Source organism: Fusarium verticillioides, chromosome 5 (genome assembly GCF_000149555.1).
Source record: "Fusarium verticillioides 7600 chromosome 5, whole genome shotgun sequence".
Lineage (NCBI taxonomy): Eukaryota > Fungi > Ascomycota > Sordariomycetes > Hypocreales > Nectriaceae > Fusarium > Fusarium verticillioides.
The window spans coordinates 814834-839059 of NC_031679.1; the positions used below are offsets into that span (position 1 = coordinate 814834).

At 47.8% G+C, this 24226-nt stretch overlaps 6 protein-coding genes across 11 annotated transcripts; 1 reads left to right on the forward strand and 5 right to left on the reverse strand.

Annotated features, from left to right (window-relative positions):
• FVEG_03140 (endo-1,4-beta-xylanase) lies at nucleotides 1-1939 on the reverse strand (the record flags this gene model as incomplete). Its single annotated transcript, XM_018890736.1, has 3 exons — nucleotides 1-1291; nucleotides 1337-1562; nucleotides 1612-1939. 3 exons carry the CDS (start codon nucleotides 1937-1939, stop codon nucleotides 103-105), a joined length of 1743 nt encoding a protein of 580 aa, XP_018747107.1. The 3' UTR covers nucleotides 1-102.
• Nucleotides 1940-3837: 1898 nt separating this feature from the next.
• On the forward strand, nucleotides 3838-5634 carry FVEG_03139 (hypothetical protein). Of its 2 annotated transcripts, none has more exons than XM_018890734.1 (2): nucleotides 3838-4137; nucleotides 4188-5634. In XM_018890734.1, exons 1-2 carry the CDS (start codon nucleotides 3935-3937, stop codon nucleotides 5527-5529), a joined length of 1545 nt encoding a protein of 514 aa, XP_018747105.1. In that variant the 5' UTR covers nucleotides 3838-3934; the 3' UTR covers nucleotides 5530-5634. The 2 variants fall into 2 exon arrangements, with proteins under 2 accessions (XP_018747105.1, XP_018747106.1); XM_018890735.1 differs by having other exon boundaries at nucleotides 3838-4132.
• FVEG_03138 (FAD synthetase) lies at nucleotides 5455-7084 on the reverse strand (the record flags this gene model as incomplete). Of its 5 annotated transcripts, none has more annotated exons than XM_018890729.1 (5): nucleotides 5455-5856; nucleotides 5903-5916; nucleotides 5992-6369; nucleotides 6456-6496; nucleotides 6543-7071. In XM_018890729.1, 5 exons carry the CDS (start codon nucleotides 6707-6709, stop codon nucleotides 5674-5676), a joined length of 783 nt encoding a protein of 260 aa, XP_018747100.1. In that variant the 3' UTR covers nucleotides 5455-5673. The 5 variants fall into 5 exon arrangements, with proteins under 5 accessions (XP_018747100.1, XP_018747102.1, XP_018747104.1 ...); XM_018890732.1 differs by having other exon boundaries at nucleotides 5560-5856; nucleotides 5903-5911; nucleotides 6543-7084; XM_018890731.1 differs by having other exon boundaries at nucleotides 5455-5916.
• Nucleotides 7085-7097: 13 nt separating this feature from the next.
• FVEG_15195 (hypothetical protein) lies at nucleotides 7098-8187 on the reverse strand (the record flags this gene model as incomplete). The annotated part of the gene is made up of 1 exon (XM_018904319.1): nucleotides 7098-8187. The coding sequence occupies one exon, from the start codon at nucleotides 8185-8187 to the stop codon at nucleotides 7270-7272; it is 918 nt and encodes a 305-aa protein (XP_018747099.1). The 3' UTR covers nucleotides 7098-7269.
• Nucleotides 8188-20067: 11880 nt separating this feature from the next.
• Nucleotides 20068-22023, reverse strand: FVEG_03137 (hypothetical protein). The gene is made up of 2 exons (XM_018890728.1): nucleotides 20141-22023; nucleotides 20068-20086 (listed from the first exon to the last, which is right to left on the reverse strand). Exon 1 carries the CDS (start codon nucleotides 20790-20792, stop codon nucleotides 20274-20276), a length of 519 nt encoding a protein of 172 aa, XP_018747098.1. The 5' UTR covers nucleotides 20793-22023; the 3' UTR covers nucleotides 20068-20086; nucleotides 20141-20273.
• Nucleotides 22024-22849: 826 nt separating this feature from the next.
• On the reverse strand, nucleotides 22850-23173 carry FVEG_03136 (hypothetical protein; the record flags this gene model as incomplete). Its single annotated transcript, XM_018890727.1, has 1 exon — nucleotides 22850-23173. One exon carries the CDS (start codon nucleotides 23171-23173, stop codon nucleotides 22850-22852), a length of 324 nt encoding a protein of 107 aa, XP_018747097.1.
• Nucleotides 23174-24226: the final 1053 nt, after the last annotated feature.

Below are 24226 nucleotides of genomic sequence, written 5' to 3' on the forward strand. Positions count from 1 at the left end.
AATAGTTCCTGCTTCAAGCAAGGAACTCTAAATTATGTAGAGATAACTATGTACATGTAGTAATGAAGAATAGAGCACCCAAATCCCATCTAATTACACCCCTTAAACGCACTGGAAGTAGTACTCGTTGTGCTCGACGCACTTGTAGGGCTTCTCACACTCGGTAGGTCCCTTGTAGTTCTTACCACCGCACTGGTAGTAGTGCTTGACAACACCGCCAGAGCCAGTTCCGACAGGGTAAGCGGGGGCAGTTCCTGTGGGAGCGGGAACTTGAGGAGCAGCTGTCTCGGTGTTCCACTTGTAGGTGTAGGCTGAGCTGCTGCGGATGACGGGGACGCGAGCGGTGGACTCGACGGCAGCGACGGTGGGCTCGAACTCGCCGTTGTCCTCTTCGCAGTCTCCAGAGGGGACAGGGGCTTGAGTTGGAATGGGAGCCTCGGTCTCAGCGCAGTCGTCATCGTCAACGGGAGCCTTGGTAGGGTAAACCTGAGTTCCGTTGGTGGGGACAGCGTATGTGGGGAAAGGGGCGTCGGTCTCGGCGCAGTCATCATCGGAGTCATCGTCGACAGGAACCTTGGTGGGATAGACCTGGGTTCCGTTGGTGGGAATGGCATATGTAGGGAAGGGGGCATCGGTTTCGGCACAGTCGTCATCGTTATCATCAGTCTCAGTAGCAAGAGCAGTGCGGGTCTGCTCGGTCTGAGGAGCGGTGGTGTTCATGTAGTTCGTGGTGCCAGGGACAGTGTAGACGGGCTTGGTCTTGGTCTCGAGAGTTGTAGCGGGGGCAGTAGTCTCAACGGGGGCAACCGAACTGGCGGTAGGGGCTCCCGTGGCAGCAGCGGCGAGAAGGCTGGAGACACTGGTCCAGGCGGGCTTCTTCTCGTAGTCATCGGTGTAGAGAAGAGCCTCGCCGTTACCCTCGAAGACACCGGGGATCCAGCTGTACTTGTCAGTGATACCCCAGACGGTAACACCAACACAGCCCTTGGTGTCGAGACAGGCACCAACAACATCGGCGTACTCATCTCCCTGAATCTTGAGCTGAGCGGCGGTAGCGGGAACAGACTCGTGGCGGATGTCAAGCTCGGTGATGGCGACCTCAACGTTGAGATCAGTGAAGCGCTTGAAAGTGGCAGCGAGCTCAGAGCGAGAAGGAGTCTCGCCGACGATCAGATGACCCTGGAAACCAACACCGTCGATGGGGGCACCCTCCTTCTGGAGAAGCTTGACAAGCTCGACAGCCTTGTCGGTCTTGGCACCGTTCTGCTCAAGGTTGTAGTCGTTGTAGTACCTAAATGGTCAGACCCATTTATATCTTGAGGAGAGGAATACTCACAGCTTGGCAGCGGGATCGGCCTTGCGGGCAGCCTTGAAGGAGATGCCAAGGAAGTCAGTTCCCAGAGTGCGGGAGAAGACGCTGTCTCGCCACTCGGCGCTGTCATCGATGGCCTCGTTGACCACATCCCAAGCGTAACAATCACCTTTGTAGTGCTCAACAACATTGGCGATATGAGCCTCGATGACCTCAGTGAGCTCCTCAGCAGAGAAAGCACCATCAGAAACTATATGCATTAGCACAACACCCCGACCCAAACATGTAGTATCACTCACCCCAGGAAGGAAGCTGACTGTGCCAAGTCAAAGCATGACACCTCAGAATCTGACCATTCTTCTTCGCAAGATCCGGAACAACATCAGCAGTCGTGTAAACGAAATCACCCTGCTTGGGCTCAACAGTCTCCCACTTCTGTCCGTTCTCCGGAACGAGCTGTCCAAACTCCTCAACGTCGTCAGCTAGCTTGCTGTAGGGCGCATCGCTGAGATATCCGTTATCGACAGCTGAGCCGAAGTACTTGAGTCCAGCGGCCTGCGCCAGGCTGTGAAGCTGGGCCGAGACAGGGCTCGAGGCCAAAAGTCCAAGGAGTGTAGTCTTGTGCATTTTTGTGTGGGGAAAAAGAGTGTATAGTAGCTTAAAAAAGGCAAACAAATGAGTGTATTTTGCTTTTTCTTGAACTACTGAAAGAAGGGAAAAAAGAAGGAAGGAATGTCAATAAACGACTCGCGTTTGTCAACAAAGAAGAAGCGAGTATAGATGCGGGACCCGAGATCATGATATATATCCATTCGCTAGCTTAACCGTACATACAATCTTGAGCTTAGCCGCTGGAATATCATTAAAGCCCATGTAGATCGTCCCATCTGCATATGAGAGCCTTGTGTCCTTTAACCTCACGGTAAAATATCTTCCGTCAGTCATTTGTGGTGTAAGTCCCCTAGCACGTCCCGCTTCGTCTCAGGTCTGTGACAGGGATGCATATTTTGTCGGGTCAGGGACCGAAACTGGCAATGGAGATAGCGTATCGTGACGAAGAGATCGACCCAGTTTGTGTTGATTACCCGGGTAAATTGCCATTGAATGTTCGGCAATGTCAAAATTGTTGGTTCCTTGCGTACTGCCCTGTTGTTGACCAATTATCCATGAAAGGAGGGATCCAGGAACAGAGTGTTAGTTCAGGAACAGGGCGGATAAATCTGAGGATGGCGGTTAAATGTGCAGATGATCACCAACACAGACACCATGGTTTGGGTACCATTCTTATCTCCATTCTAGCGTCTTCTTGATCTTTGTTGTACATAGTAGATAGATAAACTGTGATAGAATGACTGGAACAAGCAAATGGCTCAGCTTCTTGTGTTGTACTACCATATGCCGACAAGATAAGATGATCCTGATCCACCCTTTGATGTTTCAGATACCCGGCGCTAGAAGACGTTGGTAATAGCTTATTTTTCGTCTCATCTCAACGTGATGATGGGGTTATCGGTGGGGTATTCAATGGCACGTCTATGATTTCGCTTAATGTCCTTGGCTATTACAGAACGGGGGAGTGAATCTGTCAAGTATCATATCATCACCTCCGGCTAAATCTCACCTATAACTGGTCAGTCTACACGATCAAGCCTTGTACAGTACCCAATTCGTACAAGTGGCTCCTTCAAGTGGACATTTAAAACTGGCTGTCTGCCCTGCCAAGAGCCGCTGTAATCTCGAGTTCTTCCAAACCCTTGTTCCATACAGTCACCTTAGTCTTCTGCCCTAACTCGGTATATATAAGCAAAGAATACCTGGTCTCGTTAGCAATCATATAGTCAGCATCATCCAACTTGCGGGCGATTTTCTCGGTCCCCATACTCCGTACAGCCTGTCCCTTGGTTCTCCTTTCTAAGTGCCGTTGTAGGATGAAGAGACTGTCTGCTTCTATCCACAGTCTACCTGTCAACAAGATAGCAGAAGTGTGGATACTGTTTTTTATTAGGCTTTCCACTTCTCGTATGAGACTCGTTCGACTCATAATAGAGAAGGGATAATGGTGGTATGCAATCGTGCATACTGACATGGTCTGAGAGTTTTGCAATGAACACGACAAAGAAAGCTTTGATGATCGAGTATTGGCCTTCTCTTTAGAGTCTCTCTGGAATTTCAAAAGAGTGTCGTAGCATTCATGTTTCAATATCAGCTCTATATCTGACTTCCATCATGATTGCACTCAAAAGGCATGTACATGGCAGCTAACAAACCCATAACCAGTTTGCTGAGATCAGACTATTCAAACAACCGTAACGCAGCTCATTGTCACTACGGTAAACTGAGAAGATATTATAAATTATTGAAATTGATAAGAGATCGACATGATTTTGGACCATGTTCTACAATCTCACCGTATATGAAGAATGGCTGCTGAACCTTAGTGGTTGCAGCTTGAACCTACCCTATTGGCCTACGCGCGTTTAGTCAGCCATCTCAACTTCCTCATGCGAGATGCGCCGCTTTCATCATGCCCTTCAACTCCTTCATCATCATCCCCCGAAAAGATATACTGTCTCTCATTTCTTTCTGGCTTGTAGTTCACTAGCTATCAGTGAAACCCACAAAATGGTGCTCAAGACTACGTTGCTTGCAGCCAAACCTCCCTCTGATCCACCGTCACCCCCGAGCAAGCCGAACATCTCACTGCATCATGGAGAAGCAGAATGGACAGCCGTTTATCCCATTATCGAGAGATTATACATGAAAGATCGGAGAAAGCTTCGACATATCATGCAGATCATGGAGGAAAAGCATAATTTCAAGGCATCGTGAGATCAATCACCTACCTGATGTTATCGGAAGCTCATATGAAACCCAGAGTTCAGATGTATAAGAGGCGATTCACAAAATGGGGGTTCTATAAATCAAAACCAAGAAATGTGAAGAATACTTGCAAGTACAGGATGCCGAGTGCAAGAAATACACCAGAGACTCAAAAGTGGCCAGACGCTGCGCTGTGCCATAGCCAGTCCCTTGTTCTCTCCCCGAGCCCAGATCCTTTAGAGACAAGCAGTCTTGAATTTCTTACAAGTATATCCGACTGGAGTAATTCATTCTATGAATCTCTCTATACCGATGGATTGCACGCACAAAACATCCATTCGTCACCACGAACTGTTAAAATCAATCGTTACGATCCAGAGGGCTTGAGTTTCGCCTTCCGGACTATCGTTGAGCTCATACAGCGAGGCAAAGGCGTTCTAGCAGGCCGCTTGACCCGAAAAGCCTTTCTTGATATTGAGAATATGCTGCAAGTCGAGGCACCTTTGTTCATATGGAATGTCTTGGAAATCATGTATCACATGGTTCGGCTTGGTCAGACACAGCTTCTTGGTATGCTTCTCATGCAACTGGTCGAACTGGCGAGTAATACCCATGAGATGCAGCATCCGGTTATCAAGATGCTGAAGAGCTTGCAAAGAGCGGTATATCTTTGGGAGAAGCATGCTACACTTGAGAAGATGAACCTTCTTGAGCAGGCCTGGGGTTTGAATGCGGATATAATATTCAGAAACTACGACTCGAGGCTGTTGGCCATGTACTACCGCCTAGTCTGGGAATCTTCCTGCATTAAACTTGGTGAGGATCAACTGGATGGTCTTGATAAATGGTTCTCAGCTGTCAAGAGCAAGATTCCGCACGAGGATTCCTACTTTCGACAGGCTGTTCTATTCAACGATCCCAACTCGACGGAGGATGCAGAACCGCCGAGAGACTACGAGATCACAAAAGAGCTCTGCGTTTCGGCAATACAGCATCGCTGCACAATGACCTTTGGAGAGTCAAACATGTCAAGCCTCGTGCGTTTGGGTTTACTCAAGAGTAGGGTTCTCGACGAGATTGACGGGCAACCAAGCGATGAAATACCACAGTCCCAAACGCGGTTTCAAGCAAGGGTTATGGCCTATTTAATGAAGGTTCTGATGGACGTTGATAGAGAACTGGGGTTGGATGTCAATGTGGCGGACAGAATGCGAAACAAGATCGCCTTGCGAGAATTTGGCTACTCGAGCACTTCACCGCAAGTTATACATGATATGTGGCAGCTAGAAGCCTTTCTACAAAAAGAAGGAGATGTAGCTGAAGCGGAAAAGATAAGGAATGAGACGTATAAGAGGCTGGAGGAGTATGTGGACCAGGTGCCTGTGGACGAGGTCTAGCAGGCGCATGACTGACAAGCACAGAAGCAATGTGATAGCTAAATGTGATGAGATATTGAGACGATTTACCCAAAACGCCACGAGTCTATGCTCTATAAAATGCCTTCTTATGCAACATCAACATGCCTTACAAATACAGTCACCTCATGAATCACGGCCCAGTCGCTCTTCGTTATCTTGAGTTAGTTCATATGCCGGTCGGAAACCCTGCCCGTTTTGACCCTGCTTCTTCAGATGGGGGTTTGGATGTGTATCCTTTATACCACCTAGACTCGTGTAGCCTTGGTCGTATAGAGGACAATACTCAATGCCGAGGTGTCGGATAAACTGGACATGTTAGTTCGTTCGGCGCATGATGGTAGTGGGGACTTACAGCCCAGATCTGAACTGTAAGAAAGTGAGTCAGCAATTGTTCGTTGTACGCCTGTAAGCAAAGCATTTCGGGTCAGGGAGGAGTCTTACCATAATGCCAGTCGATAACAGGATGTATTCTCATGAACGACGGCCAGCCAGCGTCCGTCGGATCAAAGAACGTCAGGTTCTCGCCATGAGGATCCGTTCTTCTCGTTCCCACAAACACAGCCTTGATACTCGGTCGTTCCTCAAGGTATATCTCCAGCCCCTTCTTCATCGGTAACACGTAGCGCGCGACTTCGAGGCCGTATTCTTCGCTGGACGTCTCGACGAATGTGTCGACTTCGGGAAAGGGATGCGCTGCAACGATGTATACGCATTGGAGCTTTTCAGGGGGTGTGAGTTCGGAACTGCCGTTGGTCGTGTCGGATGTGGAATAGTAATGCCGGCCCATGCGAGCGAGGAGGAGGATTAAAAGAACGAGGCCTGGGATGATTAGTATTTGTCGCTGGTGGACGGAAGACCGTAAAAGGGACTCTGGCAGAGCCCCGGACCCTCGTTATGCGACTTACAGTCCTTTCCGCCATTATATGATAACGATATTTGTTCCGGTCTGGTTCCGTCAGCCCTTATCCGACCTTCCCATCCGACAAACGCACCGATATTTCTGCAACGCTTCATCCACGACCTCTATCGACTTGCGGACCTGATCTTGTACATCGCGCAATGTCTGTGTCTCAGCCTCCTCAGCAATGAACGCTTCGACCTTTTGCTGCAGCTCGAGACACTTGTCGCGCAGAGAGCGGGGTGGCGGGGTCGAGATCATGATGGCTCTCGATGCCTCGGGTGTAAAGGGACTGGCGTTTCGAGTATTGTTTAATCGAGTTTAGAAACAGAGGGTCTAATTTAGGGAGAGAATAATAGAGAGGAATTGATTTCGAGGAATTGTATGTGTTGCGACGAAGCGAAAGTTAATGGCTCCGGTTTCGCCGTGTTACTTACTTGAGCGATGGAGGGGAGGTACGTACGTAAAGAGGGTGCTGCTGGACTGCCGAGCAGCTTCCATGCGATCACGTGCGGGACTGTTCTGCGGTTTGGCTGCCGCATCACGTGCATCACTTACAAGAGCTGTTAGTGGTGAACAGATTTACCTCGGAACATAACAAGAGTCACTATTTTCAATAGAAAGATATACTGTGAGAGAAGTGGAAGTATCGTCATGAATCATCATTTAATTCTATGTTTGAACCATCATCACCCCCCATAAAATGCCCGAGACCGTAACTCCGAAAACATCATCAGACTCAAACGACAACCTGTCTATTCTCTACCTGAATGTTATGAACCACCTCAAATGACCAAAGTCCATAATTTCCAGTGAGTCAATCACTGGATCCATTGCCAAGTCATGAACTTGATACAAGGTATGCCATCCCGCTGCCACCTCCACCTCTTCCTCAGCCACAGTTCAACCAAGTCTTCCGGGCCGATTCCAGCGTCCTTCATGTCCCAAGCACTGATCTCGTAGAATATGCGGCCGCGAGCCCTGAAGACTTCATTGCCTGGCCATGGTTGAGTGACCAGGGAGGCGGGCATCTCTATGTGGCTCCACTTGTAACGAACTAGTTGAGCTGGCTGCACGCAGAAATATATTGTTTCGATATCAGGAAACGCGGCTTTCACACATGCCAGGTAACGAGAATGGTCGGTGAAACTAAGATTTTCGCCGACCGGTATAGCTACCCTTTGGATGCCTCTTAGACCGTCGTACATCATGGACCTCCAATGTGGCCAGTAATTTCCGGCGCCTTGGATCCCACTTACACGGTCACTACCGTGACACCATCTCTCGACAATTACCAGGTCGCTGGATGCGTCGATATCAATGCTGCTTAATTTCTTCACCCTCAGGGCATTATCATGCGAGTTGTCGAGTATCATGCGTGCAGGGACTTGCGGCCGATAAAAGTTCCAGCAGCGGGTGATCTCTTGATATGATGCACGGCAAACTCGCATCAGGTCATAATCACCTTTTGGGTTTGAAGCCGGCGGAGGAGGAAAACTACCGAGACTTGCTGGGATAGAGTGTGCCATTTCTAGTATTCGAGGGTTGTCAGACAATTTCCTGACATCCACGAAGTAGGCCCGTGGAGCATCAACACATAGAGCATAAGCCCAGATCAAGTTCTGGATTTCCTGAGGCAATTGACCGAATCTATGAAATGCGCCCTTGGGTTCATTGTCAGAGTTAATGCTAGTGTTGGGACTCTGCCGTTTGAAGAGTTTCTTGACGAGCTGGAACATTTTGTGTTGTATCTGCTTGTATCTGATTGCGGTAGGACTTGGAAGAGCTGTTGGTTATCGCAGTTATAGATTGGAGTATCTCAGTATTCTTATACTCTTTTCTATTGAACGAACACACCATTGATAACATGCTGTCGCCGGAAAACTCAACTGTTCGGCAAGGGTCTCTGGGTGTCAACGGGCAGGCATTCTGGCGAACAGTGCAGTGTGCTCATAACATCTCACATCTGTGCTTTGTATTGTAGGTTTGGAAGCGAGGAGAACAATTGAATGCATAGAAATGCCAGGTAAAATCTCGAACGAAATACTCTTCCGTCGGGATTGCGACATACTAGCCATTGCTTGTAGACACTGCCCATATCCTCGTGAACAACAAAGGTGGCGAGACTTAATTCCTGAGAATCGGGTAATTGGATGGAATTGGTATAGTAGCCATTGTAGGGAAACCCTATTAGTTATACTCAAAGACTGTTGTAGAGTGCCGCGTATAGAATTATTAGGGACTTTCTGAAACAATGAACATAACAGCCCATGGTTGAGATGACGGTTCTCTTCAATGAACCGTTGTTCATCCCCACGCCATATTCAATAGGCCAGTACCACATTCATACAGATCCGAAGCTGCACGTGGAATACTCACAACTCAATCCGGTTCTTGTTGTCCGCCATCAGCGGTCGTGGCATTTCCTGGTGTATCAAGGACCGATGTGAGATACTTCATGGTAGAACTTGGCTTCCTCCGTGGTATAGCCCCTGGCATTGAAGGAACACTGCTGCAAAATTCATCGTGAAATGTCGAAGACTGTCTGATTCAATGTGATAAAGGGAAAATGTAATGAAAGTCGGTTGACATTAAGGCCTCAGTAGCCCCGAAGAACTTTTCGGAGCTGGCGAAAGAATCGCATCAGATACGAGATTGAGCTTGTTGACAAGACCTCGCTCCTTGTTACTCAAACCATTCAGATTCTAGTGATGACCATTATATTCTCCCAAATAAAGTGAATATTTATGAAGAGGTGTTGAAAAAGGTGAATTATTGCGTCAGAAGCGACACTTCGCTGTGGAAATCGTCATCTTCGTTGTGAACGCTTTTGGCTTGCAATTCTTTCTCCTCGTCTCCGTCTCCGCCTATGTCGACATCTGGCACTTCAGTGTACTTGATTCTTGAGACGAGTGAGCCGTAGATACTGAACATGCAGTAAAGTAGCAGGTTTCTCTGGAACAGAACACCAAGATATCTCGAACGGAACAGGGACTGAAGAAGACAACGAAGAAACACCGTCACTTTGACTACGCTTCAGAGAGCATAAGATTTGTAACGACATATCCAGTTGTTCTGATATTGACTTCTGGTTCTAAAAGACTGTATGTTGTGTAAAGCTGTGTATAGCAGTCGACTCAAAATCGCCATGAGATGCATTTTTCAATGCTTGTTTTGCTGCCGATCTTCTTCCGAAGCGCAAAGCGTTTATTGGCAACATTTGGGCTTGGATGAAGGACTTGGAACAGCACTGTTGTCAAATCCCTGGGAATGGGCGTTCTTCAATTATCCCCTGGCTCTTCGATTTTTGCGTACAGTTCGCTGATGTAGTTCACATACCGATAGTATTGGCCTGGTGAGTCGTCCTTAGATGAATTATACGGAAAGTCTGGACATTCGGGAAAGATGTCCATCATCCCACCAGGCAATTCAACTGTGATTTGGTGGCCATCCTATCGAGAGATCCTAGGCTGACTCGTGAAAATATGCCCTTCGTAGATCAACAGGCTTGCACTAGGGTTGGCGCAATACCGAGTTCACGAAAGAGACATTGGAGAATGTGCTCAAGGTCGTTGCCAAGAGGCAAGTTCTCTCTCTGTGCGACAGCAAAAAGGGGTTTAGATTTGTCCTGAGATTTTCAGTATTGCCATGAAGAAGTAGTTGCCTGTTAAAATTTTACTACTTGAGAAAGGCATTAATGGACCTCAAAACAGTTGTTACACTAGGCCGGGACAAACTAAGGTAGTGGGAGGTTCCAGGAGTGTTAGGAAGATAAAGAGCCAGCCTCATGCTTTGACTCATCTCAAGGCTTCACATTTCGGGGAAGTTCTCTTCCCCATGCTCGTTGAATGTAGGCAGAGGTGGGTTGGACATAAAATGTGCAAGGCTTCCAACCAATGCAGCAAGCTTCAGCTTTTTTCCACACCAATGGCAGCTCTTCCGAAGCTGTTGAAGAGACGGCTGCCTAAACGTCGTGTGAATCCAGATCCTTAGGCATTGAGGGGATTCATGTGAGGAGAAATTGTCTTGTCTTGTATGATCTCGGAGACATAAGGAGATCCCGTCGTCGATCTCTCAAAGCTCCCTTTTGGGTTGGGAAGGTCTCCTGCTTGTCTGGTGTAGAGACTAAGAAGGCAAAACTATCATTTCAGGCTTCTTGTATTTGAAAGGCGCGAGAGTGTTGACTCGGCGTCAGATACAAAAGAATCGCTGCTCTCAGCGTTGTAGTAAACGCCCGTATTGATATCAAAAAGGTTCATTGTCTGGTAAGTTGACGGATATGTTTTTTGTGATGGAAAAGAACGACTTTCTGATTGAGCTACTCGGCTGGCGAGAGAGTTATGTGGCTTCAGGAAGATACGTGAATGTGAGGGGCTTCGCATTTGGGTTCCATATCGATAGCAAAAGAGAACGTATCTCAGCTCTATCAAAGCCTCTGGCACGCGTCTTGAAACACGGGCTCATAACACGCGATAGGTGCCGGAGCTTGTTGAAATCGTCCCGCAGCTCTTGATCAGATAAGCTTGATGGTGGAATTCAGAGCTCCTGGTCATACGCTCCCCCATGGCGTCTTCTTGCCTAGTGGCGTCGGAAGACAGATTCGGTCGCCCAAGTTGCTTCTCCAGACTCGTGTGTAGCAAGAGACTCATGCCACCAGAATTGCCTGGTCTTCCTATGGCCTGGTGCAGCATGTTCCGAGGGTCTTGACCTTTATTGCATATGTTCAAACAATTTCGGCCACGAGACTAATCTTTGGCTAGATGAGTATAAAAATGAAATTTGCCATGGCGCTCAGATGAGGCTGACTAGCTTCTTGCAATCGATTTGGGAATGGCCAGGTGATATGATGTTGGTAATGTTCTCGTTGGAAGTTCTTGCCTCACCGAGTTTCCTTCAAAACGCTTCCTTAAGCATCTGATTCTCTTACTGTATTGTTGTAAACGTTGACGTAGGAGATGAGAAGCGCTCATGTTATCCGAGGACTGAGACATGATCAAATGCAAAGTAATGGTGATGATGTTGTGGAAAGTGTCCGCGGTACTTGTCCTGTAGTAGACACATTTCTAAGGTAGAATCTCTGAACAATGCCAACTCTGTAATAACTTGTGGTCCTACAAGGACTTTCCACAGACATTCATGTGGAGACTTGGCTGTTGTTGCGAAGTCAAGTCGACATTTTCCTTATTCCGTCGTGGAGAACTTCAACCGGCAAAGAGTCAACTCTCCTCCAACACAATCTTCAAAAGCCAAGTGATTTTTGATGAGAGTGTACTCTTAATATGGTCTGAGAAGTGATAAATAGGTGCCATTGGCGAACGGTGCCAGTGCAAGGTCATCAAGATGACATGGTGGTGGGCGTACGGATAGTCATTAAGAACACCCGCGTCAACATTATTGCCGATAGGTGAGCTCCCGACGACATCATTTCTTCCCATTCGCTGTCGAGCAAAGCAGATTGCAATGACTGCTGCCTGGTGATCCCACACGTCAATTATCAACACGTTTTTGGATCTTTGAGACCCATACCAAGATTTCATCATTTTCTCACAATCTCTGAGACCTTCTGTTGCGCTAAGACAGTAAGGATCAATCCAGGGCGTTGTTAGGGTACCGAAAGTCAGTCCATCAGCACTTAGGGACTGGAGATGGAATCCTCGACCGGTATGTGTCATATTGGCGGCGGAAGAGACTTGTATCTTGGTCAGATTGCAAGGCAACATTGAAGCTCTAGGTCCCCGAGGCTGGAGAAAGCTATCTCATGTCAATGTTGTTTACTGTCGAATGGAAAACCTGGCTATCCAGGTAGATCCGGCTCGCAAGTCTTCTAAACTCGTTACCCGGCAGAAAGGTTATCTTCAAGGATAGGCACCACGAGAGTATCAGGTAGATTGAGCTTGTCTGGGCGGCGCATAATTTCAGGTCTTGTTCGAGCTTGTGCTTGTGAAAATCTCTACCACATTTGCCACCAGCTCGCTCGAGCGATTCGAGATGCTACCCGCACAGATTGCTTGAGTATTGTGTGGCTAGAGCGACCCCTTGTTCAGAAGCACCACAGAACCTCTTTTTTAGTTGCAATCACATTCTCGGAAAAAGAACCGTTCTGTGTCGCTGTCGATAGAAGCAACTGCAAACTCTAGGATGACTGTATACTCCAGCGCGTCTCCAAATTCGTCGCATGTCTTTTCTTCTTGTGACTCATCTGTCTCTTCGCTGAATGAGAGGAATTCGATAATTTCCCAGCGCGTGTATACATACCCTTCTTACCACACAGCAAGTCGCCAACTGTAACAGACCATATGAACCTGCAAGTTCTGATGCAGTTCTGAGTCGTTGTGATCCTTTATGGCGTGACAGGACCTCTTCTTTGATCGATATCAACTCTACTCCATCAATCGTGTTTTGAACAAAGGTTTCTGGTGGACGACTAGGTCAATGTACTGATAGTGGGAAAAAGCCTCGCCTCAGTGTTAATGTTAAGGTTAATGAGGTTCAGAAGGTGACAGCATGCGATGGGATAATCCTCGCCTCTTTGTTCATCTTGAGGCTCTGGTGTCGGGAGACCAGCCTCGCTCATGATAGGCTTGAAAGTAAGCCCACGCTTATCTGTGTATAGAAATGGAAGTGGCCAATACCCATACGGCTAGGTCGTTGTAACGGGTGTTGCAATGACGGAGTTAATAGTATGATCTGGGTCCCCCAATACCTCTTCCGGGGAGCTGAGATCCTTGTTGTGCACACTATCAGAGCTCCAAGTACTTTCCCTATACTCTGTGGGCACGTGTGCTCCAGCGAGTAATGAGAAGTCAAGCTTATTTTTCTTGCCGAGTCGAGCTTCTGATGAACAGAGATATTAGCAGTCCGACCGATCGGGCACCGGTATAGTTGTTGGTCGCTGCCTTGGCTGGTTCACTGAAGGAAAAAGACTCCCTTCACCTTCGTCGTCATCACCAGTGAGATCAATAACGGTCGTCTCATCATTCTTAATCTCCCTTACCACATCCTCCAGCCACACAGGCCCTATGTCACCAGAATGAACACCAAAGCGCCCTGATAAGTTTGGACGAAAAGTACCTCGGCCTCTTCGAAAGCTTTGCCTCTTAGCAAAGCTGGAGTGAGCCGCTTGATGCGAAGTTCGCCATACAAAGACGTCAATAAGTCTTCGTACATCCTTTTAACTTTGCCCTTGCCAGCTTCAGGTGCTTGACGGGCAGGCCGCCGCTATTACTTCACCCCTTGAAGATTTCAACGTGTGCCGCATCGTCATCGTCGGCCTTGAGGCTTGACGTATATGATGATGGCGGGTGAGAGTGTGATCAGGATGAGTAATAAAAGATTATATCTGAATAAGATAATAATGGGGTCGAGTAAATAAAGAGATAAAATAGATAATCAAGATGACGTATCGTAGGGCCGTGAACTTGTAGAAGGCCAAGATGTAGATGCTGTACTAGAGCTCCGGCTTGAAGTCGAACTGGCATCCGCACCTGACACACACGGCTGAGACAGATATTTGTCAGGCGTGTGCACGTTGACCAAAACTTCGTCCTCAGCCTTCTCCAGGGGTTTGCCGAAGCCGTGTTTGTCGGAGGATCTCTCGTGCTGGGAATTGTCAAACTCACTACCCACTCTCCCCCTTTCCATAATCTCGTCCTTTCTCGACGTCGCCTTACTCCCCACAGCCGCTCTCCTTTGTATGGTTGAGGTGCCCCCAAGAGCCATCGCATTCATGCTCAAGCTGATCTCCAATCTCATCACGAGATCCTTTGTGGATAAGTTCGTCAGTACTGAGCTTGCTGCGGGATTCCAGCCTGCTTTAGTCTACGTTGTCCTAAAACCGGATCTTTTAGCCCAAGCCTGACAAGGTAAGAGAGGTGTCTTACGATATTCATCCCTTATCTCTCCAATCTTCTTCCGACATGCTACCTTGAGCATAGGATTGTCTTGTAGCATGGAGCTCTCACACCGCAAAAGGCGGCATGGAAGATGATCACCTTGGTAATTCCCCAACCCGCCATTAACAACATTCGTGACAAGGCAACGGCCCAATCCTCAACGCTGTACGTGGAGTATCCTGTAATCAAGAGACAGCGTTTACTTGCCGCGCAAGTTACGGTCATAAGCTGATCAAAGAGGTCAAACCTTTCGATACCCCACGGACTTCCAACCGAAGAGACAGGAGGAAGATCGCGGCATGGAATCCATACCGACTTGGGCGTATAGGAGCCCTTTCTGAGTTGCGCTGCTAACTGTGTGGCTGTGAAGCTTGACACAGGGATAGTGCCCAGATTTCAAAACAACTTGCCACTACCGGAATTTTCGGGCTCAGCTGACATCTCCCTATTGTTATAGGCGGTAATCTCCCGTCTCAAGATGCTCTCCAATACTGGCAATCGAGGCTTTCCACAACTTGATATCGATATTCTTGTCATCTGTCTCCGACTCACCCAAACTAGATCTCAAGCCGTCGATACTGTTGTCCCTTAAGTCTTGTTGACTTAAGAGGTATAGCAGGAAATGTGGAGTGATCGAGGGAATAAGGTAATAGTGGTGGTATTGAGAATGAGGACAGAATGTTGTTCGAGGTTCTCAGCTTTATAACCTTTATAATGAAGCTTGTTGTGTAGTCATTTGGGTAGACTCAATCCAGCGCTTTAGATCATGTTCTGACTTGAAATGGTTTTGAATAACGGTTGTATCCCAATGGTATACCTAGCTTCTAGCACCACCGCAAACAAAAATGCCCCATTTGTTGAGTTCGTCGGGGATCAATTGCGCCTTGTCGGCATACTTGGCTATTCCCCGTTATCTCTCATTTGATCTTGGTAGAATAGGCGCTCGTCTTGGGGTTGATGTACGGAAATACAATGCAGAGAATGCTATGTTAACATCAGCAGAAGAGATGCTGATGTTGAAAATGATGGATGGAAGGTTGGCCTGTAAGGTGTGGCTCTTCAGTCCTCAAGAGGTGGTAGTTGATGCCGTGTTTCCGTGCCTTTTCGAGTATGCTTAGCCATGTATTGCTTCATGTCTGTCCTTGCCAAGAATAGATCCAGCGAAAAATAAATCGTGCACCTCAAAGCATTTTTAAAATGTTCTCCAGGTCTGCCTAAGGTACCTTGAGCATCTGCAGCTGTTACATAGCGTTGTAGAAGTGAGCAACTGTGCGTCCAGAGATCTTCGTCCGTGTCCGCCGCCTGTATAATGCCGAGTGTAAGTGGAGATGATTTGAAAGAGCTGTCGTTGGATGATTGAACTAATAGAATCATTTAACTGTCCTTCTGTTTGCTCTCTAGAACATTCCATGGCATACCATCCAGATTGGATGGGCACTGCTAGAGCGCAACCCGCCGAAACCCGTTGCATGGGCAATTGACTCTTCTTGAGTCATAGTATGCATATGCTACTCGGAAGATATATGTATCAAAGCCAAGTGTAGTTGCCTTACAGCTGCCCTAAAGATAGTGACGGCACGTTGTGAGAAGAAGACACATGGTCCTTTACATACTCTTCGCCAAGCGATCCTCTGCTATATAGTCAGTGCATGCTCCCAAGAGATCTTTTGTTTGTCTGTTTCTTTGCTTCCTCTTCTTATCCCATTCTCAACTCGTTAGGAAATTAGCCAAGGTGACTCTTCATGATGCTCTACCTGTTCCGAAGTTCTTGAAAGAAAAGTACCATCCCCAATGGTGAGAACTGCGTAGAGGGGAAGACCAGCCTGAGGTCCTGACACTGCTGGAGCGTCAATCGGCCATTGAGAGTGAGCTTTTTGTATACAGATGTGAAGAGATCGGCTTGCTGAAATGCTGTATTCTCATGTCCTTGGACCCTGGTTTGTCAAGTCCACGAATTACTTTTCTACTCCTGCTACTCCTCTATCGCGTCTCTCAACGCCAGCGCCTCTCTCCAAATCCTTGATCATTGGGAACACATGTCATCTCAATGTGTAGGCCATCGTTCCTCTCTCGGAGTGCGAGCGTTTAGTGTCCTCGCGAGGCCATCAGTGACCTTGTTTGCGAGCGCAACCTTCTTGTGACAAAGGCTTTGTAGATGAGAATCATTTTGTCCACGTAAGAACCGAAAGATGGGGATGAAAGTGGCCACCGCGGCCAGCAAATGCCATCTTTTCATGGATAAACAGGCATATATTCCCCAGCTCATCACGTCGTGTTGCCGCCGTCTTTATGGCCGTCTCCGTAGGTGTTGATCGAGTCCTCAACTTCGCGTAGCACTTCCTCTCACTGTGTCTCCAGTAGTCGTGATTGTAAGGTCTTCTTGTAGTCGTGCACCCATTCGCGGCACTGGTTTGCCACGTTCCATATATCGATGACCGCACGGGCTTAGCATTTGTCGCCATAGGTCCTTTGCTGTCAGGAAATGACTCTGGGCAACCTCTCAGGATGAGACGTAGAAATCGACAAGTGAACCGTTGTGTTGTATTGGTCAACGGACAGTCAAATCTCGTGCCGGAGAAAGATATGAGGTCAGATGGCCTGTACCTCCCAGGTTGACTGCGAATAGAGATCTGATATTCATATTCCAAAGTGGTGTCTTTCGAGGTATTCCTTGGTCGGCATTGAAGATCTTTGTAGAGCATTCCCGTGGACTGGCGCCTCTTTTTATGCTCGAGTCCAATGTCGTCTGCGAATTCTTCTGTCAAGTCAAGGTTGCAGTTGACCAATTCCTATCATCATCTCTTCAAAGAGAAATGATAAGTTATTTCGTCAAGTCGTTATCAGATGTCCAGGGACTGTACCGTAAACTCCTAGATTTGCAAAGGCCTGTGATTTCCAACGGTTTCGTGGCGACACATGATTCATTTTTCTAAGCCCAGTTTCCATAGATCCGTGGTACACTGCACATCACCTCACCAGCTCCAAGGCTGGCGTGCAGCAATAACGTCCCGTTAAATCTTAAATCATCTCCTTTAACGGTTCTATTGTCTAGTACCTTGGCTATGTCGCTTATAACCTTACCACTGACAGAAAAGACTGGCCCATCAAGGATGCAACATAGACTTGCAACTAGCATAAACAGATCAGGCACCAAACGATGGTCGTGACGGGTCATTCTCCATTTTTGCAATGTTTTCATACTCTGGGCCATTGGCAGTGCCAAGATCGATGATTGCTCCGTCGGAGCTAAAGACCATCGGGTGAGAAGGTCTTCGAGGAAGGTATTCTTCCGCGGCAGATCACAATCGACAGTCCTTTGGGAGATAATTTGTTGGAGACTATATGCCTTTTGAGGTTCCCTCCAGGAAGCTCTTCATGGATCTGAGGCGCGGTTTTGATAGCTGTACGGGAGAAGGCTGCCATGAAATAGTAAGCTAGGTATGGACGATTGGCAGTGAGCAAGAGGCATAGTGTCTCGGTGATAATTGAGGATTTCTGACAACTGTAAAGTGGGAACTGCACGTAGGATACTGAGCCGCTTTTTACCTGTAGTTGGGGATTCAGCTTATATATAACCGCCGGGCATGATATAGTTCATTTCTTTCCATCAACGAAGGTGAGAGTGATGGAGGCTGGTCGCCGAAATCTCCCGTAGATTAGTGCATAACTTCTCCTCCTAGACGGTAATGTGCAGCGCCATGATGGAATGGTTGAATAGTGGACAGAACAAGCAGCCCTTGACGCCGCATCAGTTCGATACACCCGTACCAGTCACTCAGATTGTTGGTAACATGGTACCCGAGGCCAGGTATAAATCGTCGAATTTGATACCTCATCCGATTCCAGCTTGGCGTGCATTTCGGTTCAGGACGTGCGACTACCCCTGCATCCAAATGCAATGTATATCCGCAAATCATCTGCGTCTTCGTCCAAGGCGAGGCGGTCGGCGTCGAAGTGCAGCTGCAACCTTGCCTCGACCGGCGAGTAAGGCAGGCAAGATATCTTTCGATGGCAGTGGATACAGAAATGTCTCCAAGCCGGTGGCATGATGTGAAGCAGTGGGTTCGGACGGAAAGACTGGATGCTCATAAAGTTGACGGCCGCTTTATATGTTTGGACATGCCTTTTAAGGCACATGACTCGGGGTCTAAGCTTTTTGGTAAGGTCGGCGAGGTCTACCTCCCGCTGCCGGAGGAGACTCTTCATCTCGGGCAGAAACTGTCTCGCCGTGGTTTCGTTTGTAAGCGTCGGTTCTATGACCTGCGCTTTCGTGTGGCGTAGTATATCAGGCAAGTGGGAACTATGCCAGTGCAAAGCGAGTCAGTAAATTTCATACAAGATATACTTCCTGCAATCCTTACCGATAGGCTCTGCTCATACCCCTGATACGAGATTGGTTTAAATTTTCGAGGGATAGCATAAGAACCTCTGCAATTTCTGTCCTGCTTTCAAGATATCTCATCTCTCGGACGAGATGCATCGTCCCCGTTGGAGGCTGTTGATGATGGTGACAGTGATAGGAGGTCGCAATGCGTATACGGCTAGTCGGAAGACTCTAGCCCGAGATAGCGGCGTGTGATACAACTTGGCGGTCTGGGGTTGGTGATTCACCTTCTTGTCCGTTTCGTTGGTGACACTATCTGGGCATGCTTGGTGGACTCTTCCAGGTGAAGTGCGATACTGCCTTGGAATTGTTGAGTTGCTTATGTTAGTATACTCGATTGATAGGTAAATCTCAGCGAGCACCTGGTAATTGTTAAACGCTTTCAGAAAAGCAGGTTCTTACTCCACGTGTAAACTCTCTGCCGGTCGTCGAGGAGATTGTTTCAGTAGATATTTTTGGTGTTGACTCTGAATCGCATACATCTAAAGTTGACAGAAACCAAAGCACAACACTGTAGAACAAAGTTAATGGAAGTGATATCAATGTTATAAACTGGATCTTACCAGCCATTGTCGAGTTGGGAGTGGTAGGTCTTGCTCATAAACTCCTGATTCTCCGACTCTATGATGGAAGGCTTCGTCCAGATGTCAAGCGCGCTAGAATCCAGGACTTGAAAGATTCCTTTTTTGGTTCTATTACTCACATAGCTTTCTGCTTCTTTTCCTCTCTATCTCTGCATTCAGAGATGACTGCTTTAGTTGGGCTTATGGCTATAAACTCGGCATTGATGGTAGAAGGGTCTATGACAGCAATATCGCGTCTTGTGATGATGCTTTGCCCAGTTCATAAACCTTATTATTATTCAGATTTTCGTGGTTTGAGATCTTGAGTCTTGGCTTTTCCCTCCGTTCTTGGTCCAGGTCTCTGTGCGGCCCGGTGTTATTTTAGAAGAACCCCGACTTGTTGTATTATTCTATCCATGGAACTCTCCTTCCTCTGTTGAGTGCGCCCTTGCTTTTTATCCTCAGTCTCTGTCTCTCTGACGCGCTGGAGATGTTTCTGCGTTTGATCGTGTTACTTTACCCGAGTGCTCTTTGGGTCGTTAATCCGCCAAATTGCGTTGGTGTGCAATCCCTCATGCCAGATAGTGATATCACTACCTGGCATGATAGAGGCGAGGGCATGGTTCGCTATCTAAGTCTTCTGGGTCGACCATAGAAGCAATGACATCTGTGAGGATGTGTGATTACCGACTCCAGATGGAATGCAAGGTCGTGTATAAATAGGATATCTCCGAGGCAAAGATCTGCAGACGGCTGATAGCGCTATCGCATTGCCTAATTCTTCGTAGGATAATCGTGACTTCGTTCTCGTATGAGCACATCAACCTCTGTGAACGGAGTCATTGATAGCTACCTGCGCGTCAATCTCGCCCCTCTCTGGGTTCTCAGTTGAAAGCTCTTGGATCCTCGCTTTGAACCGGTTGCCCAGAGGATGAGAAATTATATCTTCTTGTTGACTGACCGTCCAGTTCATGTCCTAGACTGGTTCAGTAAGTTGTGTGTGATTGATAGATCTGGGTAGCATTATAGATATGATCGCTCTGAGAGTTGCTGGTTAATATTGAGTTCTCTGCTTTGATTGCCCCTGTGGCGGTTTGCCCCCTTGGGTTATCGAACAGGGTGAGCGTTGTCTTTTGGAGCCACTGTAGATAGAGGCAGGAGTAAGGCGCCTGCGGATGCTGAGGAGGGCCCTGGTCTGACATGTCGGTCAGGATCTGCGCTGCCTCTTCACGCTCGTTGTGTGTGGGTGCAGTGGATGGAAGCGTCATCTGATCCATCGTGGAGGAGAGCTCTACTAAATAGAGAAAAGAGGCGTCGATAATCAAAGGCAAGAGGCGTTGTTGGCCGGAGGTAAGGGACCCTAAGTGCGTGACAAGAAAGCGTGAAACTCGCGGGCAGCAGCCAGACATGAAGGACTTGGCCCGCTTGCACTCCAGACTGATGTAGGCTGGGTTCATGAGAACTGGCTCGGCAGGTTTCTTTTGGGCCGCATTGTGATTTACCATGGGTACAAAGTGTTTGATGGCAACGGTGTACTTGTAGCTAGGCTAGATGTATCAATAGACCCAAGACTTACTGCCAGACTCGGTCATCTCACAATCCCATGAAGGGTTGATCCGCCATTTGTCGATCCACCCACGACAAACAACTTCATGTCGTCTGGCAAACCGAGATGCACGAGCAATGAGCTCAGGGCTTGCTTCATCAGCCGGCGCTTCGTCAAAGGTGGAATCAACAAGGAGACAAGGCTCTTTCTTACTGCTAGAGGCCTTGTTCTTGGTTTCTTTCTGGCACCTCCTTTCAGACAGCCGAAAGACTTTTGCAAGTGTCCGGTGGCTTTAATCTTCTGGCTTTGGAAGAACGGCCAGACTCTGAAATGCAGTGCTCGACCTATGCTTGATTTCGTCGTTTCCCAGTGTGCATGATTGGGGTGATTGAGTGTAGAGTAGAAACATCAATCAGTAAAATGGTACTGTCAAAAAGTCAAGAGGTTGTGCTTCAAGGCTCTGGCCTCTTCGAATCGCACTACACTATCTCGCAGCTTGCCACTTTGAGTCATTACGCTTTGGAGATCAATCCTCGTCCTGGGTGAGATCAATACATAGGTTGCCACCGGGCAGTGGGTAGCTGTTCTGTAGGAGAAGTCCAGGAGTACCTGAGAGGCTCAGCGCAGCAGGCAGCTCCCGATTGCGATCCATACCAGCAGCGGCGGCTGGCGTGTATTGCTGAAAAGTGCTAGGGAGGGTTGCTTTGCCTCGACTGGTGTCGCTTGGCCTGGCAGGGGATCTCTCATTGACCATGATGTCAGAGAGAGCGGAAGGTTATTGTGCTTACTAGTGTCTGATGTTGACAACACAAGAAAGTCTGATCAACGTAGTCAAAATACCGAATTGTCTTAGTCGTAGTAAAACAAAGATGTGATAAACGATGCAGCCGGGCTCAGAAATATTTCGTATTGCTTCTCAACGCACTTGATCGCCTTCTCTTAGGGAACTCAACTTTCTGGGTTTGTGTATAATAACAGACACCAGCCCACTTTCCTCCCAGTGAACGGGTTCCGCGGCTATACCTATACAGCCTAATGAACGGTAGGTCTAGAGGATAGATCAACATGCAGATGGAGATCCTCTGGCTGCGAGATAGCGACCAAAGTTTCACGAATCTTGACCTGCTTCAGGTTGCCTTTGTTGAGCCGGTATTTGGCCAGATGAGAACTCATCTTGTCTCTCTCTGACCAGTTTGCGTTTAAAATTAGCAAGAACTTATTTTCGCCATCTTGCGATCAGACCTTCTGATTTCCGATATAAACACAGCACGTGATATCCGTTAGATGGGATGAGTTTTGGAGCGGCGGAATAGGGCCGGATGCATCTGGAGTTATGCCGAGACACATTTGCTGATGGCATTCATACTCCAGGGGCTGAGGAGACTTCGGATACCCAATAAATATGGTGAGATTCTTCGCCCAAATACTCGCAGACCACCCCTGAGTCTATGGGCTCTATGAATCGGTGATGGTAGCTCATGACTTTGTGCGGGACCAACTCGTTTTAGCCTGATGTCATAACTTGGAATCTGTCCCGTTTTGGCTTTAGAAAGCCTCCCTCTTGAAGCCAGACAGATGGAGCCTTCGTGTGAACCCTGTGTCCAATATACAAAACCGATGTGGTGATGAGATTCCATAGATGGCACCAAAGATCTATCCATCTATGAATCATTGCCCATATTTCAGGTAGTAGAGAAGTGTTTGTGCTTGTTTGAAAGAATGGTTGGTTGCTGCGCATTGATGCTACTCAGCTGGTGATTAATGCATAACATGTGTTCTTGAGCGAATACTCAACGGTTGAGGACCGGCACTGAGTCTCTTCGCTTCGGATCCGGTTGGTCTCCGCCGACTTGTAAGCCTTAGGAGAGTTTCCAAGTGACCGCATTATCTTCCTGATACAATCGGCAGTGAGCTACATGTATTGGCTCAGTTGCTCCGTTCATCCTCATCGGCAAAGTTGACCGTAGCCAATATTATGTTCGCCGATTCGACCCTAGGTTCCGTCATACAAAGACCCTACCCCGGCAGCAACAGTGAGACACTAAAGATCTTGGCAATTCTCAAGATTAAAATATTTGTGATGGGCTCAGTGCTTTCCTTGGAATACTTAGCCGGTCGTGGTAGCACAAATGCATCGATCTCGGCCTGGAGCTGTGGCGAGTACGCGTTCCACTTGTCGCCTGTGTCGGCGGCATTAAGCATCGTGTAGAGATACTCTTCTGGGGAAACGGAAGTGAGCAGTGAGTAGGAGTTCCGAGGGCAGAGCGTCCTGTCGGCGGGCGTAGAGGATTGCACACGGAAAGTCGTGGTGCGGAAGATGCGCTCCGGTTTTGAGATCATATTATCTTCTATCGGGCGTAGTATAAGTGACACTATAGCGACGAGAGCTCGATCTGCTGATATCACCAAGCCGTAGCCAGGCCTCAGGTGTTTGATGTATCGGACTGTTTTGTGCGTGATGCTTGAATATGATGATGTTAGAAGACTCTGTTGTAGTGCTGAACCATCACAGCTGAGTATTTTCTCGGACCATGTGTTGATTGGCGATGTATCCCTGTATTTACTGTTCCTCATGCAGGCCGATTGTGCATCTGCGCGGCTCGTCCGAGACAATATCGTGTGTGGTCTTTCAGGTCTGCAGCTCTTTGCCCACATTTATCGAAGTGCCATCCTTCTCGTGCGTAAAGTCGATGCATTCTTTTCCTGTGCCTTTGCAGGCAAGTATCTCTGATATTATTGACACTGTTGTCGTGCGAGGTTCTCTTGTTGTCTTTGGTACTCTCTCGTCAGCCGTTCGCGATGAAGTTGCTCCTGTCGCTGTTTGCATCCCTACTTTTTTGTGCTTGTGCCAATGCGACAGCGAGCACCACGTCTTTGGCATGAACTCCCTCAGCAACATATGCTCCGACGTGAGAGAGATATCGAGAGACGATAGAAGGTCAAGTTGATACAATTGAAGCTGATGATACGAGATCGTATGATAGCAGATCACTTGGTGAGAGAAGATGAAATGATGAAAGAAGAAGATGGTTAGATCCGAAGAGGGAGGGTGCCCTCGAAAAGCGTGCCATCTATATGGATGCGGAAACCAATAACATCAGCCCCAGGAGGGAGATTGTTGGTCTGAAGATTAGCACCTAGAGTCATGCGGACCCAAGTTGGCAGCCCTGATTTATTTCTTGATGCTTGGAAGCGGAGGGTCAAGGACTGGGTGAGTATTGAGAATATGCTGCTGCCAGCCACTTACGTCCAACTTGGATATCTGTTTTTGAGATCTTAAGAGAGTCTTACTGGCGTCACGCAGAAGTTTCACAACTTCGTGTGCTTTCTGAAGGGCCTAAGGGTCCAGTTTCAATATCTGCTCCTGAATTAATTCCGGCTCTATCCCGCCTG